We start from the raw sequence: 18,066 nt of genomic DNA, 5'->3' as shown, positions 1-18,066 counted from the left end.
AATAGTGCTAGTGGGAAGAAGAAGCCTTGCCGGTGCACTTTGTAAGAGCTGTTCACACTTCAACTTAGTGAGTTAGCAACAGGTGGAAAATAAATTTTAATTTATTACACTTAGCAATGAATAGTATAAACATATGTCTTCTTGATTTTTAACAGATCTTCGACGTTTTCGTTTATATTTCAAAGTTCAGTTCGAAAAAAAGTTTTCATGGCTTCAACACCTAATCATAGTGAAAATCCGAAATGTAAATGCGAATAAATTTGTTGATCTCAAACAGATCTTTGACGTATCCGTTGAGTTCGAAGTAAACTTTTTATAGGTTTGATATTAATTAAAGTTGTCTCCTATTACTTAATACTAAATAAAAATGTTCTAGATTTATAGATTTATATCATTTCCAATGGCGGGGTTTTTGTCATTTACTTAAAATTTTTCCACAATCAGTTTTTTATCCATGTTAATATTAATATTCAAGTAGATAAGGTTTAATTTTTGGCCTGTACTCTTATTATTGTTAATGTTGAAATCACAAAAATTTGTATGTCATTAAGCGTGAAATAAATGAAATGACAAATATAATTTCAGTGAAAACTGTAGTGAAAACATGGCATTTTCTACAGCATCTGCAACCTTACAATCGACACCTCATGATGCAGCGGTTCGTTGTGAATGGCTCTGCGTCAGCTGCAGTTTACATTCCAATCAGAATCATGAAGGAGTTCGACGATTTTAATTTTAGCGTTGAGAAATGTAACTATTCCTATGTCTATTTAGCACTAATCAGTCTACTAATAAGTACATCGTTACCAGATACCAAGGACCTGACACGAGAATGTGTGGGTGGCAGCGATTTGCAGCAGCGAAAAAAGGAAATCGAGGCCTACAACGAAACGACGGCCGCAACGCTCAAGCAAACATGCAAAAAGAACTATATGGAGTTTATACAGACGGCCAAGGAGATATCACGTACTTTACGCCCCCCAATATCAATATACATTTATGTTAATATGTTCCCATCGCAGATCTCGAGTCGGAAATGTATCAACTGTCGCACATTCTGATTGAGCAGCGCAATATTCTGGCCACCATGACGGATGGCAAGACTTCCAGTCACCTGAAGGCAGAGAGTTTGGAGGCGGAGAGCACTACGGCGACGGAGGATCTGGAGAATAGTCATGCCACGCGGGCGGTCAAGGAAATGGTCCAGGGCTTCAATGGCAATCTGGAGGGCAAGACTTTCCTCAACGAGGGAGCTCTAATTGAGTTGGATAGCAATGATTACCGACCCATCCAGAGGGTCTTCTTTTTCCTCTTCAACGATGTACTGATTGTCTGCAAAGTGAAGCATGATAAGTAGGGTTTCCTATACTAAAGCATATAGCAAAAACTAATAGTAATCTTTTCCAGGCGCTTGGATTTCCTCACCGAGTACGACCCCAAGAAGATAGCCGTGATAAACATTAAGGACTTGGATGGCGTTAAGAATGCCATTAATATCATCACTCCAGATGGTTCCAAGATCTACCAAAGCATCACGGCTGCTGGGAAGACGGAGTGGATTGAGAAGCTCGAAGAGGCCTTTCGCTTCGACCAGCAAAAGAAACCAAAAAAGGGCCAGGCGCCACAGCCTCCAACTCGGGCGAAACAGCAGTCAAAAGCTACGACGCCGGAAAAGGAAACCACACCCCAGAGTCCCGGAGAGCCCAAATCCCTGGAGGATGAGACGCCCGAGTGGCTAAGCACGGCCAGTGAAGAGATTCAGACCCTGGTAGCCCAGCGACATTTCGAGGATGCCCAGGAGCTGATAAAGCGAACCCAGGAGTTCTTGCGGAACGAGAACCGGAAGAAGTTGCCACTAGCGGATGCCATTGAAACCAAGGTTAAGCAGCAGGAGCTCAAGCTGATCAATGTGCTGCTCAAGGAGTTGTCCAACAGTCACAATCGGAATCTGCAGATTGCTCTGAGAGCCGCCAAACGGCCCCTGAAGATTCTTGTAGAGATGGGTCGCTATCGGCAGGCGAGTGCCACTCTGCTGAAGGTCTGCGCCGTCAGTTTGCGGGTGGCGCAACGGGAGGCGCGCAGAAATAATGCGGATATATCGGAACTCTTCTTCTGTGACCTGACGCAGGTGGCATGTGATTTCCTCACCGCCTTTGAGAAGCAACCGGCGTGCGTTAGCGGTAAGCGTCATTCATTAATTCTACATTTAAGTATTACTACTATCTAATTCTTGCAGCGCTCGTGGTTTGGTGCAATGCGGAGCTGCAATATTTTGCCAGCCAACTGATTAAGCATTACCTGACCAAGGGAACCTCCCTGGAGTCAGTGGCCAAATGTGTGGAGCGAGTGCGCAAGCCCTCGACGAAGCTCACAGAGATCGGGCTGGACATCAGTTATCATTTGGAAGGTCTTTTGCGCACTACACTCGAGTCGCTTATAGAGGAATCCAAGGAGCGACTGCTGGACTCCGTGGGTCGCACTGAGGAGAGCTGGCAGCCGTACAATTTGCAGACCAAATCGAATCTGAAGCGTCTGCTTTTGGAGCTCGATGTCTTGGGTATCGATGTGCGAGCCCAGGCGACGGGCGACACGTGGATTAATCTCACCCAGTCGACAGTGGTTTTTATCAGACACTTCCTGCAGCTCACCGAGTACTGCGGCTGTCTGGCCAAGTGCGAAACCCTGCTGCAGAGCCTGGAACTGCTTCTCAAAGAGCTGTTCATTGCCCAGCATACGTTGAAACCGCCCAGCGACATGGCCGTGGATGTAAGTTAGACAGCAGCTTAAATGAAACCGATCTCTTCAAGCATGCCATTTTGCAGCCCAACTTTGTGATGAAGAACAAGATTTTTCTGGTGGACAACCTGCTGCCCATCGCCATCGACAAGTTCCGACAGATTTCTGGACGCCAGTGCGAGGGATTGCGCGAGTTGCACACGAAAATGTCCCGCCAGCAGGGTGCTCCAGTGCCGCGCCAGCGCAGCGTCTACACCACCGACGTGTTTTAGATGCAGGCCGTGGGATTTACTTTCGATTACATATAATTTTTTATTTTTTCGTTTTGCTTCAATTATTTATAATATAATTATATACATATATAACCACAATAATAATAATATTTGTAAAATTAAAAATCGAAGCGTGTGCTGCACTCTATCTCTTGCTTATTACAATTTCGCCGCTCGCATTATATATATAATTGTAAATATATATAAATCGATTCGTTTTCTGTTTTTTCATATATACTCTAAACACTAAACAATTTAGCTGTGTTCTACTTTTCGGTTTCGGTTGTTGATGCGGCTCTCTCTGTGTTGGTTTTAGCTGCTCAAAATATAGGATTTTACACTTGGTTCTGAAGAGTTGAGTTTGATTCACACAATTAATTCCTCGATTTACTCATTACACATTTTCTCAAATTACATACAAGCAAGCCGACTGCTCGAGCTTCTAACTACTGACCCCCAATGCGAGTGAGTGTTTCGAAAGTGGTTTCCGTGTTTAATTTATAATGTAAAACTCTTAACTAAAATGCTTACTAAGTATATTCATTTATAATTATATATATATATATATATACCTTCTTTTATGCAAATGTGTCTTGTGTTTTTCGTGTGTGGGTGTTTGTGTGTGGTGTGTGTTTGGAGGGGCGTTGGGAGGTAAGGAAACTGACAACTTAAAATTACATTTGTTGTTGCATTCGCTGTCTGACTTGTCAGCTAAATTACAAAAACTTACGCTCACATAAAACAAACTAAAAGCACTCGCATCGTATTTGTATTTAACTCCTTTTGCTCAGCTGGTAATCATAATCTCAACGCTCCTGCAATTGCAATGACTATTCCACTTATCCTCCTATTTGTTTTTATGTTAAGATGAACGTAGGTAGGTATCGCCGACTTTTTCTGTTTCTGTTTCCGGTTTCATTTTGTTAATTTTACAACATACTCGTTTCTGTTGCTCGCATGCATTATCATTTTATTTCGCTCTGGTTCTCATTTTACTTGAATTCTTGTTTACTTGCAATTTGTGTGTGTTCAACTTGTTGGTTTGTTTTTATTTATTGGACTTAGATTAGGCTTAGTAGCTACAATTACGATTAAAATTTAGTTTTCCTTTTTTGTATATATATTATAGAATTTTCATTTTTGCTTCGCTTTTTGATGCGTTGCTACTGCCGCTTTTCTTTTCTTTTTTTTTCGTTTTACTGCCGATGCCGCTGCTGTTGTTGTTTTTGTTGTTGTTATTTGCATGATTTCGAACATGTTGTTTGTTGTAGTTAATCGCTTTTTGTTGTAATAAAAACTATACGAGCTTATTACAAAATGAAAAAACTGCATGGTTTTGTGGATTTAATAAATAACTTCGTAGACAGTAGCCTTCTTATCGCCCGAACCCGTCACAATGTATTTGTCGTCAGTTGATATGTCGCAGCTAAGTACGGATGATGTTTCCTTCGACTGAAAAATGTCCATCATTTTAATGAGGATTTCCCTTAATATGATGAGTATGTGTGCTTACCTGGAATATGCTGGCACCGTAGGGTGTTCGCCATGCGTTAAGCAGGTTGTCTTTGCCGGTGGAAACGAACCATTTGCCGCAGGCGGCAAAGCGCAGCGACAGAACGCAGCTCTCGTGCAGATGCAGTTGATACTTGTCCGGTTTCGATGCGTGCAGCACCTCCACATGCGAGTTCTCCATACCCACAGCCAGCCAGTCGCCTAATGGATAATACAAATTATGTTATTTTTTGATGATTTTATCTCGTAAGGAAGTCGTCATCATACCTGTGGGACAGTAGCCGAGCGAGAATATTTGAGAGCTAAAGTCGTGCTGTTGCAGCTGGCGACCCTCGCGCAGATCCCAGGAGCGCACCGTGTTGTCTAAGCCGCCCGTCCACAGCCTGGAGCCATCCGGACTGATGTCGATGCATGAGGCGCCGTCGGTATGGCCCTGGAACTGGCGCACCAGGATCTCGTTGTGCAGGTCCCACACGGCGATGTTGCCGTCGCTGCAGCACGAGAAGCACACCTTCGAGTCAGGGCTAATGGCCAGAGCGTAGCAGGCGGGCGCCGCCGATGTTAGTTCCGCCTTTATGCGAGGCGTCGGACTGGCCAGATCCCAGATGGACAGGTTGGACGCCTCACCGCCCACGATCAGCGTACGGCCGTCGGGCAGCAGCTTCACCGAGCGGATGTAGTTGTCGCGCTGCAGACAATCCAGCTGGCTGACTGGATTCTTGTTGCCCGGTTGCGAGATGTCCCATACCTTGACGCAGCCCTTGCCGCCCGTGTACACGTACTTTGTGGGATTGGAGATGGTTACCGCACAGACGACCTCTCCATGCGACAGCGTATTGATCTGCCGGGCGTGCCGCGGAATTCCAACGCCCACCAACGCGTCCGGCGGGAACGGCACCGGTTGTAGACTACCCTCGCCGTTCATATGGAAAGAGTATGCACTGCAACGGGTAAAATGTGTTTATTAATTAATGTAACCATTTAATAGTGATCGATAGTGACGTTCAACGTTAGGGGAAAAGCAATAATATACAATATTATCATCTCCAATAGACTACTATGCATTTGCATCAGTTGCATTGAATTGCTTTAAATAATTAATAACAATGCACGACAAAATTCCTATAGTCTACTTTTCGGACCGTAAATTGACATAAATGACTTACGGCTTTCCACCCGTTAGGGCCGAGGGATGTGGAATGCCATTGGTTCGCACATGGGCGTGCGGATCGTACGGCATTGGTGGCGGTCGTCCATAGGCTGGATCTGACGGTGGACGCTGGTAGGGATCGGCCGGCCTCTGATACGGTGCACCCGGATATCCGGCTGGCGGTGGTCCCTGCGGCATCATTTGTTTAGGATTAACACCTGGCGCCGGAGCAGCGGCGTTCGGTGTCGGTGTGCGTGCCTTGGCGCCCGGTGTACCCGGCTTTTCCATCTAAATGAACGAGATTCAATTAGTTCCAACACTTTCTGGGTTTGACATTTGGCTCACATCTTTTGTCTTGAGGCTGGGTGTGGAACGTGAAGAACTGGAGCCGGAGCGTGAGGGCGGCCGTTCCTGCTTGATGCCACTACTGCTTGGCTTCTCCAGGCGCTCGCCATTCAAGCTTTCCCGATCGCGCACCTCCATTGACACGTGCTCGCCGTTGGGACGCGGTGAGTGGGATTCCTGCAAGGCACATGTACGCATTAAGTTTTGTTTTCACATTTGATGATAAATGTAATAGCAAAGGTGTGGTTTTGTTTCTTTTTTTTTTTTTTGGGAAATTTGGGAGTGGTTGCATTGAATCTGGGCCGACACTCAACTCACCATTTCATTTGCAACATCTACGACTAAATCTTGATCGCTTTTCTCGCCTTCATCCTCCTGGAAATAATTTTGAAAAAAACACAAAAACAATATAAATCAAAATTCATACAAAAACCCACAACGAACAACAGCAATAACAACAACCACAATAGAAATAGTTAGTAGCTAAATTTTAGGCCCTGTTCTGGTTTTCACATCATTTTACATGGTTAACAATTTAAAAACTCAAACAAACCATGAAGTTACGATTAGTGTTTCCTTCTTTAAGTAAGCCAATAAAATCAAAGAAATAAAACCAGTTAATAGCATAGAAAATGTATATAGTTGATACATATTCCACGCTATTATTGAAATTTAAAATCGAAAATAAAGTAAATCATTATAAGGCATCTTCTTACTAAAAAGATGGTTAGCTTTTCACCTTAAACCAACTACTAGAAATTGAAAACCGGAACAGGCACCATTAGATCGTGATGTTTTTGTTTTGTCTCTTATAAATTAGCAATTTTGGTTTTGTTTAGCATGATTTTGGGGTAGAGTGTTAGCAGAATTAGACAACAACAATGGGTAAACTACGGAATTGAGTTTCTGGTGAGTTGAGAGACAGCAACAGCTCAGATGAGATGACAATAATCGGTTATGGCAATCACCATCAACGCGATGATCTATGATACTACCAGTGTATAATGCTAACACCGAAAAAAGCTCGATACTCACTTGCAGTTTCTCATCTTTTCGACGCTTCGAGTCGTTCTCGATGTCCAGCGGCGAGCGTGTGCGGTACTTCTCACGATCGGCCGGCGAAACCGAATTGCGCTGCAAGATCAGCATGAAAATGAGCTCGAAATATGCAGAATTATGATCTAGGGCGTGGTACTCACCAATCGCTCCTCGGCGGCTGCTGGCCCCTCCAGACCCGTCGGCTTGATGTCCGGCCTGTGGTGTTCGGGCGGTTTGTTCAGCAGACCTTGCGGTCCGTGTGGCAGGCCCATGGTGGCGCCCAGGGCGCCAAACGGATTCAGTGCGCCCATCGGCTGAGGTGGTCCGCCTGGCACCTGCTGGGCGTGGATCTGTTGCTGCAATGGAACCATGAGATCGTATGAAATCGGGCGTGCGCGTTGTTGGCTTTCGGAATAATGAACATCGTGCTTAGTGGGAAAATGAAAGCATTGAAATGTGTGTACATATGTGTGTAAACACGACAACGACATTAACACTAAATGGTATTTGCCTTATTTTTATTTTGTATCAAAATATTATTTATTTATCGTTTGATTCATAAGCAAAGACCATCTGGGGTTAATAAAAACAGCAACAACAATTGGCGGCATTTGAAGCGTTATTCAAATAATATAAACGTTGACAATCAGAGAAGGAAGAGGAGGTAGTGAGGCACTGGAGCAGTTGTTGTAGTTGTGGCAGTGGCACATTCGGCGGATGCAGCGGCAGACGGCAACAGTAAACAAACAATAAGAAATTAACTTGCAACGAAACAAACTTACTAAAAGTTGCTGAATTCCATGTTGCTGCTGATGCTGCACAACGTTGTTTGGATTGGATTGGTCGAATGCGAAATCATAACAAATTAGGAAGTAGAAAAACAAACTCAAATCAAATGCGGCCCAAGGAACGAACTAAACCGAAACGAAGTTCCCACTAAACGGCTGCCACTTTTAGGAGTGATCTTCACATTAATTATGCCTTCGATAAGCCCCCAAGTATCATATGTACCAATACGTTAGATTGCTTATTTTTGTATACAATTTTCAAGATGTTTGTTATTCTTTGAAAGACTGCATTACAAAGTACCCTGCAAACTAAATACGGTTTAGATTTCTTTCCCTTTCCATTGTGGTAACCGCGTTTCCAATCGGCCATGCCCCTATTCGTGTCTATCTGAGAATGACTGAAACCGTATTGCTGCTGCCGCGGAATCCATCATCCGTCCTCGATCGACTTACCCCAATGATCAGGTTGAGCTCCTGCATGGTCACCTGCTTCGCCCGCTCCACCGCCTGCAGCACTTGCTGCTGGTGGTCGGCCTGAAGGAATGGAAGTAGCTGGTTGATCAGTGTGTTCAGCCGCTTGGCGATCTCCGTCTGCTTGTGCATCTCCACGTTAAGGCCATAGGACATCTCGTAGTACTGAAAGTTGGAGGGCAAGCCGTGGCATTAGCTAAGGGATCTCGATAATTTGCGGATCATGACGACTTACCATAACATAATGGCGCTGCATCTCCGTCTTCTCGTTCGACAGCTTCTCGCACTCCAATTTGATGCTGGAATTCACAGGAAAAGTGATCAACGGGCAAATTAGTTGGGCGACGGAAGCGAACTGATTTCGAGAACGCAAGGAAGCGGCGATTGTGGAGCATGGAGCATGGAGCATTGAGTTGCGGCTGGGGCGGCGCAGGTTAATCCTATGACAGCGGCGCATATGGCGCGCCAAACCGGTTTGCTCAGCTTTTTGTTTTACTTTTCGCAAAACGCAGACGCAGCATCCACACTCACACTCGCACACTTCCGTACGATGGCGGCTAAGGCGAAGGCTTAAAATGTGATTTCTTTGGGGCATGTTATTGTAGAGGCTTTTAATAGGTTTAACCTCAACTTGATTCTGGGGACTAATCTCTATAAATGCCTATTGCTTAAACCATGAAAACTATGCCATTTGATTATTTGAAAGTGTGAAGAATTTTACTTTTATCTGTTGCGTACTACTGATCATAACATGGCTAGTAAAATAATAACAATAACAATAGTGGCAATATTTAATTTTTTTTGGTCGTTTTTTCTTTAAATATCAATTACAAAGTTGACATTTGCAGAGAATGTCATTATGAAGGCAAATATTTCCTTGCAAATCTTTACTATAATTTGCCTAGTATTTGCAATTTGATAAGCCTTGTATATCCCTTGTAAATATGATTCGAGTAATGTTTACATGTGTAAACATTGACGTGTGTTTAGAGTATTCCATCGGATACTTGCCTGTGGTACTGCGCCTGCAGGAAGTTGAACTCCTCCTTGATGCGTTCCAGTGTGTCGGCGATGGTGAACTTGATTGGACCCTGAGGTGGTGGTCCCTATTTGGACGTGAATAGAGGTGGTTGGTGTTACGTGCGTGGGCGGCACATGGCGCGGCGTGGGGGAGAGAGACATAAACACAATTAGCACGGATTCGGGGGTCAGAGGTGGGACCCGCTGGCGGGTGAACTTACCCCGGCGGCGGGGTGGCGCACCGGTGAGGGATACATGTTGTTAGGCTGGTATGTTGCCGGCTAGATCAAGAGCGATAGTTCCGAGGTGGACACCGATTTGCCGGAGCGGAAGTCCTGCTGCTCCTCCTGCTACGCACGCCGCTTCCTTCCTTCCGGTTATCCCTGAGCACTCCACTCCTGCACAGAAACTCCTCGCAAAATGTGGACTAAGATCTGCTTGCCAGCGTTTTATGGTACTTGTTTTTTCTTAGCTATTCTTTTTCTTCTGTTTTTTTTTTTTTTATAATATTTTTCGATGGCAGTTGATCCGCTTTATTGGTATTCCCGCAAACGGAACCGGCACTTAGTGGCTCTCCATGTCCGGGCTACTTCGCATTTTACATATCCTGCGAATGGAATTTTACAACAACATATTTGCTTAGTTATGCTTTTTCATATTTTTGCACCATTTTTTTCGATACGTTCGCACGCACGTACATACACGCACACACACAGGCCCGCGAAGCCAGCGAGACACACGCACACTGGCGCAGGAAACGGGAGCGAGGGTACGAGTGTGAGTGTTTACCGCCGAAAAATCAAGCGCACAGTTGCATGTGGCCCATGAAATTGTTACGCAAAATCATTGTTCGATTTTCGGGGGCCGCTGGACGCACTAATCCGATTGTGCAGTTAAGCGGGGCGGGATTAATCCAATGAAAATAAAACACTTTTCTTTCGTAAAGGCAGCACACTCCGCACAAACAACATGCGAACATATACAGACAGACTGCAATTAAACAGGGTTGCCATGCCGTTTGAATCGCGCAGAGCAGCAGAAACACAGTTCGCACTTTTCTTTGATGTTTATTGTTTGCTATTTTTCAGCGTATCCGCATATAATTCACTTGATTGGCCCTTTTCAATATTTTTCAATTGTACAGCCAATATATTTTTTATGATTTGCCCTGGAGGCGGCAACTCTGTTCGGCGATACGGGCACATACATAGAAACCAGCGAGTGGCCAAATCACACACACACACTCACTCACACGCGCGCAGCGCAAAAGAAAAATTATACTGTGTCCTATACAAAAAATAAACAAAAGCAATTAAAAAAGCGAGATAATGGCAGTACCAGTTTTATGCCCCGGATTAGCACGCTTTATCGCAAGATGTTTCTATGTTTTGCACTTAAATCTCTGGTCCATTTTTTACAGTTTCTTCGTTTTCGCCACCGAAAAGTGGGTAAATTATTTTTTGTAACTTTTCGCCCGTATAAAATTGCCTGTTTCTGCCGACCGACCGCGAAGTGTCTGACATTCGTGTATGTGTTGGGCAGCTTTGGCGGCGGCGCTCTCTCGCTCTCTCACAGGCACACACACACGCAGCGGCTCTCTCTCCGGCTCTACTACACGCGCACTCGCTGTACAAACGCGGCTTGTAAATGGCGTTCTCGCCTCAAATATTTTTGCAACAATTTCGGCACGCTGTTTTTCACCTCGGTAGCACTTGGTATCCTCGCCGATTGGGGCAGCTGGCAACTGGGTGGCTTTTGGGGCATCGGCACGGCCCGTTTCTATTTATAATTTCCTATTTTCTTATCCGCGACACACAGACCGCGTCGGTCTCAGGTATGCAATTTGGGCTATCGCCTATCGATGTATCGAGGGGCTCCCATCGCGGGCCACTCGCTTAGGCGGCGCAGTGTTGCATGCGCCAGTGTTGGGAAGTGTCTGCGCTGCACGTGTAATCGAACTAGTTACACTCTGCGAAATAATAAGCCTAATGTTAATGAACTTATACATATAAAATAATTTATTTACAAACACTTCGGTTGCAGAACAAATAATTAAATAGTTTCAGTTCTAGCGGTCGTTTTTAGCCATGATCTTGAATAAAAAATAAAAAAAAGTTCCGCAAAAACTACGTTACCTAGTACTGTACATGCTCTCTAAGTGTAGTTGGCGCGCTTTTTCAAATAAATAAATAAATAACTATTTGGTGTATTATTATTTAATCTGATTTTCTAATTCTGAAAACTTCAAATTTTCAGTGATAGTTTTAAAAAACTATATTTTTATTTAAATGAAATATATTAAAATTATTATTTTTAGTAAATTAAAATGGATTTCATTTCGGTCATTGCCAATATTAATTTCTATTGCAAGAGTAGAATTATATTAATTGATATTTCCTAATTGGTATAAGGATTCCAATTGCCACCAACTAGGGCTCTGTAAATACTTCCCCCTCCCAACAACCCAATAAATTAAATTGTTTTGATATTCGTTTAAATTGGTTTATATTTGTTTTAATTGTTTTGCTAATTGCTTTTTTAATTTTGCTATTTTGTTGCCATCACAGTTGGGCTATCACAGATGCGTTGTTGGTTGGTTCTTCCATTCCCATTGCCACTCCACCTTTACCTTCCTGCCACTTAACCCCTTGTTTTTACCAGGGGCGCCACAAGGGCTGCTGCATGGGCTGTGGTGAGGGGGCGGGGCTGTCGCAGTCGCTGTGATATCCGGAGGAGGCGGGGCTGAGCGGAGCCTTGTCCATTGAGGAGCAGTCCATCGAGTTCTGGAGGAAGTCGGTGGCGGACTGTGCTTCGTGGAACTGCTGCAAGTTCTTGTAGACGCGTCCCAGGTGAGTCATCACCGATTTGCCCAGGTCGACGCTCATGCCAGGTGTGGAGGCCATGACACGTGACACCTCGTTGACGGCATTCATGTAGCCATTCTTGAAGCTGTCCAGGGGGAGGGATCGCTCTTCCTGAGCCACCTTCTTTGGTGTCTTTTGCTGGCGCATGAAGATAACCGCTGACTCGAGCATCTCGGCCTTGTCCATACGCAGGATGCCATCATCACCTCGCAGCTCGGCGACAAGTGTTTTCAGGTTGTCCAGGCACTTGTTCATGCGGGCACGTCGCTGGCGCTCCAGCATTGGCTTCTTCACCTTCTGGTAGATCTGGGTCTTGGTGGTGTATTCCATTTTTGTTTTGGTAGTATGTTACGTAGTTTTAAAAATTTTTGAAAAATTTTGTTTTCGGCTTGTTGTTGCCTGCTCGACGGCGTAATCGTGAGTGATATTCTGCTCTGCGAGGTCCCGTCCTTTTATACCGCTCCCTGGTCCCTGAAATCCACCCTCTGATACGCACCTTTCCTGCCCTCTCTTTCGCTCGCACGGCTGAACGCCGGTGTTGCCGTCTCTTTCACAAGGAACAGCTGCAACTTCGTAGGACGGAGGACAATCCTTGTGGCTCGTGGCGTGGGAACCGAGCTGAAAGTAAGTTTCTCACACAATTTTTTCTCGTTTGTTTTCCCTTTTGGCCACATGCTTCGCTCCGCTCCGCTTCTCATTTTTTTCGAGTTTAAGGATCAGGGCACATTTTTGCAGCTGTCGCTGTTTTTGGCTGCTCGCATTGCTTTCTGGGCCGGTGTTATTATCCTTAATGCATACTTCACTGCCTCATCCTGTCGTGTTTGGAATGGGAACGTTCATATATGGGTACATGGGATCGAAGCATGATGATGAGCAGGGGCAGGGGATCCGATCTGCTTGTGCGTGGGCCGCTCTGGCATTGTTATCCTGCCGTGCCATCTACTCGCTTATTGTTTCATCAATGCCAGCAGACGATGATTGTATAAGCCCCTACTCCTGCTCCGACCTCCGAACTGCGAACTCTGAGATCTCCTCTTTCCGTTCCCACAGTGCCCCGTCGACGAGTGTTTATTGGACACAATTAGTGGATGTGGCATATTGGCTTCGTGCCGGGTCGCCTTGGTTGTTCGATCGTTCCATCGTTTGGGCTGTCTGATCTCGGGTTTTTGGGTGGTTGGCAGGGGGACGTGGGTCAAACGGGCGCAGAAAGTGTGCCCCGCGTGCCACACTCGTGGCTGAGGTTGAGTACTCAATGTCCAGGGTGAGGTGAGGTGGGCCTTGTGCCGGAATGCCTACCTATGGGATGCACATACTTGACTCCCTGCAACCCCCTAATTGGTAATTAGTAATTTTTCACCGGTAAATATGGTAAATATGGTTTATTAAATGTGTGACTTATTCTAATAGGTAGTACTATTTTATTGCTTGTATTACTTTAACAAAGGATACAAAAGTTATCTTTGTAGTTATTTAATAATATATTTAATAATAATATTAGGCGCTTTTGTTATGGGATTCTTGTGTAGAATAATTGCACTTTTGAGTTAACTTTCTAATAGGAAACTAATCGACCTTTGACCTCGATGCTTACCTATGGGATTTGTGTCCCTCCCTTGCAACCGCCTAGGATATGACACTTCCTCACTTAATAATTGAGATGGATTTGTATATCTCCCTTAGAAATCTTGAGGGTTCTTAATATTGACATTTTATGGGTGTAAAACAACGTCATTGATTATTGTAATGGGGAGGGATGCTCTCACTTCTTATAGTATTTGGGTGTCAGAGGTTAATAATGTGGTATGAATTTGGAAATGAATACTTACCTATGATTTTACCTAATGCTATTGCAACCCCCAATAGGTTATGAAATTTAATTGATTAATTGTAAATGGACAAATTTAGAGGGATTAAATATAATAGGGTATATTGTACATTAAGTAATCTAGACGTGAAACTCATATGTATCTTTCTTGACCATCCTTATTGGCCTTTTATGGGTGGAAAAGTTATAATGCGGCATTTGGGGTTTATAACAATGTATTGCATTGTGCTATTGTATTGATGTCAAATATTTTCATTTCGTAGTCTGTTGACAAAATAGTTACCCTAATAGAATATTAATGTGGAAATGTAAAATAACGACCATTAAAAATATGGAATAATTTCCCTTTTATTATTAAATGCATGCTTGACAACTAAGTTCACATTAGTGTTGCATGTTTTGCTATTATGTTTAAATGTTATTGAAACTTGTTATTAATATAGCTCGTTTAAGATAATGATGGTCTTTAAGATAATGAACATAATTTATGGGAAGTCCATTCTTTTACACGTGTCCTAAATTAGCTAGTGCACACGATGATTTTATTAAATTGGACCTTAAAGTTCATGTATACCAACATTAAATATGTTCAATGAACTAATTCAGAGGAATCTTCTTCCTATTGGAATTTAAAGGAAATTATCCAAGTTCAAGTTGCCCGATTGGATTGTGCTGTAAAATAGATTCCCAAAATAATAAAATTGTTGTTTAATTTCGTTTCATATTTTGATTTGTATTTAAGTTTTTTCATTTCGTATCTTTTCATGTTGTGTTCTTGAGATCTCTTAGCTGGTAAACATTTGTATATATGTAGAGTAAAAAACAGACTTCTGCTCGATTGATTTAAGACAAAAGTTAATAAAGCGTGCCCTATCACAGACTTAACTTAGAAACCTAAAACGTGGTAACGTAACAAATAAATGAGGATCATTGTAAAGCATTTTTTCTAAAGCTGCGGTTCCAATTGCGTGATTGCCCGTCGGGAATTCAGTCCTTCCAAGTGGATCTCTGTTTACCAGGGACGCCACACCTGTCCGGGGCTGCTGATCTGGAGCAGAGACTCGTTGTCGCTGGCATATCCACTGGAAACGGGACTGATGGAGGAGCAGGAGCTGGCACTGGAGTAGGAGCTGGAGCTCGAGCTGGATCCACAGACGATACTGAGTGGAGTGTTGACGGCCTGCGGCTGTTCCATGGGCTGCTCCAGTTGGTTGAGACGCATGCCCAGATGGGTCATCAGTGTGGTTCCAAAAGCCACATCCACTCGGGGAAGGGAGGCCAGGGCGCGGGACACTTCGTTGGCTGCCCGGATGTATCCAGCACGGAAACTCTGTTCGGGATTGGCCGGAACTTGCTTCTTAGACTCTTTCAGCTTGCGGAGATGCTGCACGGTGACTTCCAGGATGTCGGCCTTCTCGAATTTGGCATCGCCAGTCTGGGCAACGCACTCGGCCATCAGATCCTTGAGCTCGTCCAGGCACTTGTTGATCCTGGCACGACGCTTGCGCTCCAGCAAGGGCTTCATCACCTTGCGGTACTGATAGGTTTTCGACATCTCGTATTTGGTGGCCATTGTGTGTTTGTTTTGTTTATTTGTTGCGATTAGGTAACTGGAAGAACGACTTGTTGAAGAACTTCTTCGATCTTTCGGAGGAGGTTATCCTGAGATGTTGACTGCACGACGATTGCGTTCGAAATGTTGCATTCGTCTCCGGTTACCGCTGCTTTTATAGCTGCACGTGCCGCCGCGAGAGCGTCTCGTGCTCAGCGCACGCTGCTCGGAGAAAGAGAGAAGTGAGAGCTGCGGAGCCTCCGAAGAACCACCACCTGCGGAGCAAACTACTTTTACTCAGTCACTGGGACACGATCCTCTCGCCTGCATTTTCGGTGGTGGGTTTTTCTCCACAAACAAGTTTGGAGCACACCTGCGGTAAAAATAGTATGCGCAATGTGATTAATGCAGCTATAGTTCTTTGAGTGAATAAACATTTTTGTAGAACGTTTTTAAGACATTAAATATATATATTATATTATTATTATTACTTATTATTATATTATTATATTTTACTAATGGTCTTGAATGGTCTTAATTTACAGTACTTAAATGTTGTTTTATAAAGCAAAAAGTAGTTAATATAGAATTAAGCAATACACTTTAGAAAATGAATTTGTGCACTATGTAGGCATTGTAGTTCTTAAAAAATAACAAAATCCACTAGTGACTTAACAAAAACTCTGAAAATTGTCTAGAACTTTAAATATGTTCTCAGTGCTATTGCTGTGGCCCCTGGTGTTTGGTGTAAGTGAGTCTCGGCAGGGGATGAAGATGCGATGGTGCAGTGGTGGTGGTGCGACGGTGGTTGCACATGCTGCTTCTCTGTTTTCCTTTCCACTGACATTCGAATCGTGGGAAACACTTTGCCCTCAAGTTTCCCACAAGATTTTTCTCGCTCGTTGGTGTTATAAGTTATAATCGGAGGTAGCCCGTGTGCGAGTCCCGAGTCCGAGCTCCGAGTTCCGAGCCCTTATGCACATGGCACAGTGGGCCAAACCGATGAAACACATGCGGGAATTTTGAGGGTGCCTTGCTTGAATGAAGTCTTCAAGGCTTTTCCAACTACGTGAAATTTAAGGTTTACGGATTTTACGCATCCTGTTATCTACTTGCTAGACAAAGTTTTAGAAATTTTTGTAGGGATCGTGGGAATGCGAGTTTTGGGATGTCGGAAATGGGGTTTTCCAAGGTGAAGATGTGTGCAATTTTAGGACTCGCAGGTTTGGAAACCAGTACCTTACGGTTTTTTTTGTTGCCTGTTCTCAACTTGCTACGGTTTATTTGAGAACCTCTGTTCAAAGTCGTGAGAATGTGAGTTTTCGAATGTAATTTTTGGGGTTTTACCAAACGGAACATGCGTGCAATTTTACGACTTGCAGGTTTTAGTGTAAGTGTTTACGGATTTCTCGATGTCTTTCTACTTGTAACGAATTTTTCCTAAACTATCTGCTATGTGAGAAAGATACATTTGTTTCTAGGGGTTTTTCTAGGCGGATATGGTCCGAATATAGGGAGTTTTGTGGAAGGTGTTTTATACTTGCTACGGATAATTTTGTTAGCTGCGACGGTGTGTGGGAACCTGAGTCTTGGAAAAAATTAAGGTTCGTGAAGGTTGCATTTTCAGAATCTCTATGTATGGGATTACTGTAACCAGATGTTTCACCCATAAAGAAATATTGGAAAAGATATTCTTGCTAGGTTATAATTTTAAGAAATTACTAAAAAATTAAACATTTTGTAGTTTAATCAACTAGCTAAAAGCATCTAAAGATTGTGACAAAACCCTCAATTATTTTCACCCAATTTTCGTTCCATTCGAACCACTGTAAATCTGACCGAGCTGCTAGTGCGAGTCACGGGTAGTGCTGAAAAAACTACCACCTGCCCTTTATTTTATTTAATTTTTTCTTGTCCATCGTGGGCCCTACACATATCGCCCTCTCCCTCGCTCCCGCTCTTGTCAATTATGAATGCTGAATTGTAGCTTCTGTTGAACACTTGGGCCCTGGGTTTCGTTTCGGATGGCATCGGTTGGGATCGTCCATCGCTAAGTGGCATACATATACGCGTATGGTATTCCTGCTCACGTCGGGACATCATCATCGTGGGACCCAGGGCCCAGAAAAAGGGATGATTGTTCGATGGATCGACGAGGGACATGCAAACTAAATGACTGTACGGCAAATTGACACACACTAAAGATTAAATGTATCGCATTCGTTAACTATATAAACAATATACGTGGCCGGTTTGAGGAACGCTGGCTGCGGCAGGAAGTGTGTGCGCTGCACTGCGTGCTGAGAGTGTGCTGAACAACGGGCCGTTACAATTTTCTGGCGACTGTGAGAAAATTTCTCGAGCTGCACATGGCCAGCTCCGGGCTCTTGTTGTTGTTGCTATTGTTGTTTTTTCCACTTTTTATTAAGTAGGGGCAACCATTTGGGCACGCATCGGGGTTGGCTTATTGTCAATGCATCGCTATAATCGCTG

The 18,066-nt window shown here is 43.9% G+C and overlaps 4 protein-coding genes across 7 annotated transcripts; 1 reads left to right on the top strand and 3 right to left on the bottom strand.

Annotated features, from left to right (window-relative positions):
• The first annotated feature begins 590 nt into the window (after positions 1-590).
• Positions 591-3,222, top strand: LOC6729710 (exocyst complex component 8). Its single transcript, XM_016174660.3, has 6 exons — positions 591-750; positions 811-966; positions 1,023-1,353; positions 1,408-2,180; positions 2,237-2,766; positions 2,823-3,222. The coding sequence occupies exons 1-6, from the start codon at positions 648-650 to the stop codon at positions 3,006-3,008; spliced, it is 2,079 nt and encodes a 692-aa protein (XP_016036369.1). The 5' UTR covers positions 591-647; the 3' UTR covers positions 3,009-3,222.
• A 379-nt stretch (positions 3,223-3,601) lies between these two features.
• On the bottom strand, positions 3,602-11,227 carry LOC6729709 (protein groucho). Of its 4 annotated transcripts, none has more exons than XM_016177566.3 (14): positions 11,034-11,227; positions 9,554-9,939; positions 9,324-9,418; positions 8,548-8,611; positions 8,295-8,477; positions 7,836-7,868; positions 7,215-7,409; positions 7,051-7,149; positions 6,334-6,390; positions 6,016-6,192; positions 5,687-5,958; positions 4,788-5,461; positions 4,522-4,721; positions 3,602-4,460 (listed from the first exon to the last, which is right to left on the bottom strand). In XM_016177566.3, the coding sequence occupies exons 2-14, from the start codon at positions 9,587-9,589 to the stop codon at positions 4,353-4,355; spliced, it is 2,193 nt and encodes a 730-aa protein (XP_016036367.1). In that variant the 5' UTR covers positions 9,590-9,939; positions 11,034-11,227; the 3' UTR covers positions 3,602-4,352. The 4 variants fall into 4 exon arrangements, with proteins under 4 accessions (XP_016036367.1, XP_016036366.1, XP_039151691.1 ...); XM_016177565.3 differs by lacking the exon at positions 11,034-11,227 and adding an exon at positions 10,671-10,984; XM_039295757.2 differs by lacking the exon at positions 7,836-7,868.
• Positions 11,228-11,820: 593 nt separating this feature from the next.
• LOC6729708 (enhancer of split m8 protein) lies at positions 11,821-12,655 on the bottom strand. The gene has a single exon (XM_002104978.3). The coding sequence runs from the start codon at positions 12,524-12,526 to the stop codon at positions 11,987-11,989; it is 540 nt and encodes a 179-aa protein (XP_002105014.1). The 5' UTR covers positions 12,527-12,655; the 3' UTR covers positions 11,821-11,986.
• Positions 12,656-14,733: 2,078 nt separating this feature from the next.
• LOC6729707 (enhancer of split m7 protein) lies at positions 14,734-15,755 on the bottom strand. Its single transcript, XM_002104977.4, has one exon. The coding sequence runs from the start codon at positions 15,592-15,594 to the stop codon at positions 15,034-15,036; it is 561 nt and encodes a 186-aa protein (XP_002105013.1). The 5' UTR covers positions 15,595-15,755; the 3' UTR covers positions 14,734-15,033.
• Positions 15,756-18,066: the final 2,311 nt, after the last annotated feature.

Source organism: Drosophila simulans, chromosome 3R, assembly GCF_016746395.2.
Source record: "Drosophila simulans strain w501 chromosome 3R, Prin_Dsim_3.1, whole genome shotgun sequence".
NCBI classification, from domain to species: Eukaryota; Metazoa; Arthropoda; class Insecta; order Diptera; family Drosophilidae; genus Drosophila; species Drosophila simulans.
Note: the sequence above shows the minus strand (reverse complement) of the source record. Positions and strands in the feature narration are given on the sequence as shown.

Bases quoted from the DNA above. Each gene is read 5' to 3' on its own strand.
- LOC6729710 (XM_016174660.3), top strand. From the start codon at position 648: ATGATGCAGCGGTTCGTTGTGAATGGCTCTGCGTCAGCTGCAGTTTAC. The intron at 2,181-2,236 runs GTAAGCGTCATT...TAATTCTTGCAG, and splicing joins GCAACCGGCGTGCGTTAGCG to CGCTCGTGGTTTGGTGCAAT. The intron at 2,767-2,822 runs GTAAGTTAGACA...GCCATTTTGCAG, and splicing joins CCAGCGACATGGCCGTGGAT to CCCAACTTTGTGATGAAGAA.
- LOC6729709 (XM_016177566.3), bottom strand. From the start codon at position 9,589: ATGTATCCCTCACCGGTGCGCCACCCCGCCGCCGGG. The intron at 6,391-7,050 runs GTGAGTATCGAG...AATTATTTCCAG, and splicing joins GAAAAGATGAGAAACTGCAA to GAGGATGAAGGCGAGAAAAG. The intron at 4,461-4,521 runs GTAAGCACACAT...GACATTTTTCAG, and splicing joins ACGGTGCCAGCATATTCCAG to TCGAAGGAAACATCATCCGT.
- LOC6729708 (XM_002104978.3), bottom strand. From the start codon at position 12,526: ATGGAATACACCACCAAGACCCAGATCTACCAGAAGGTGAAGAAGCCA.
- LOC6729707 (XM_002104977.4), bottom strand. From the start codon at position 15,594: ATGGCCACCAAATACGAGATGTCGAAAACCTATCAGTACCGCAAGGTG.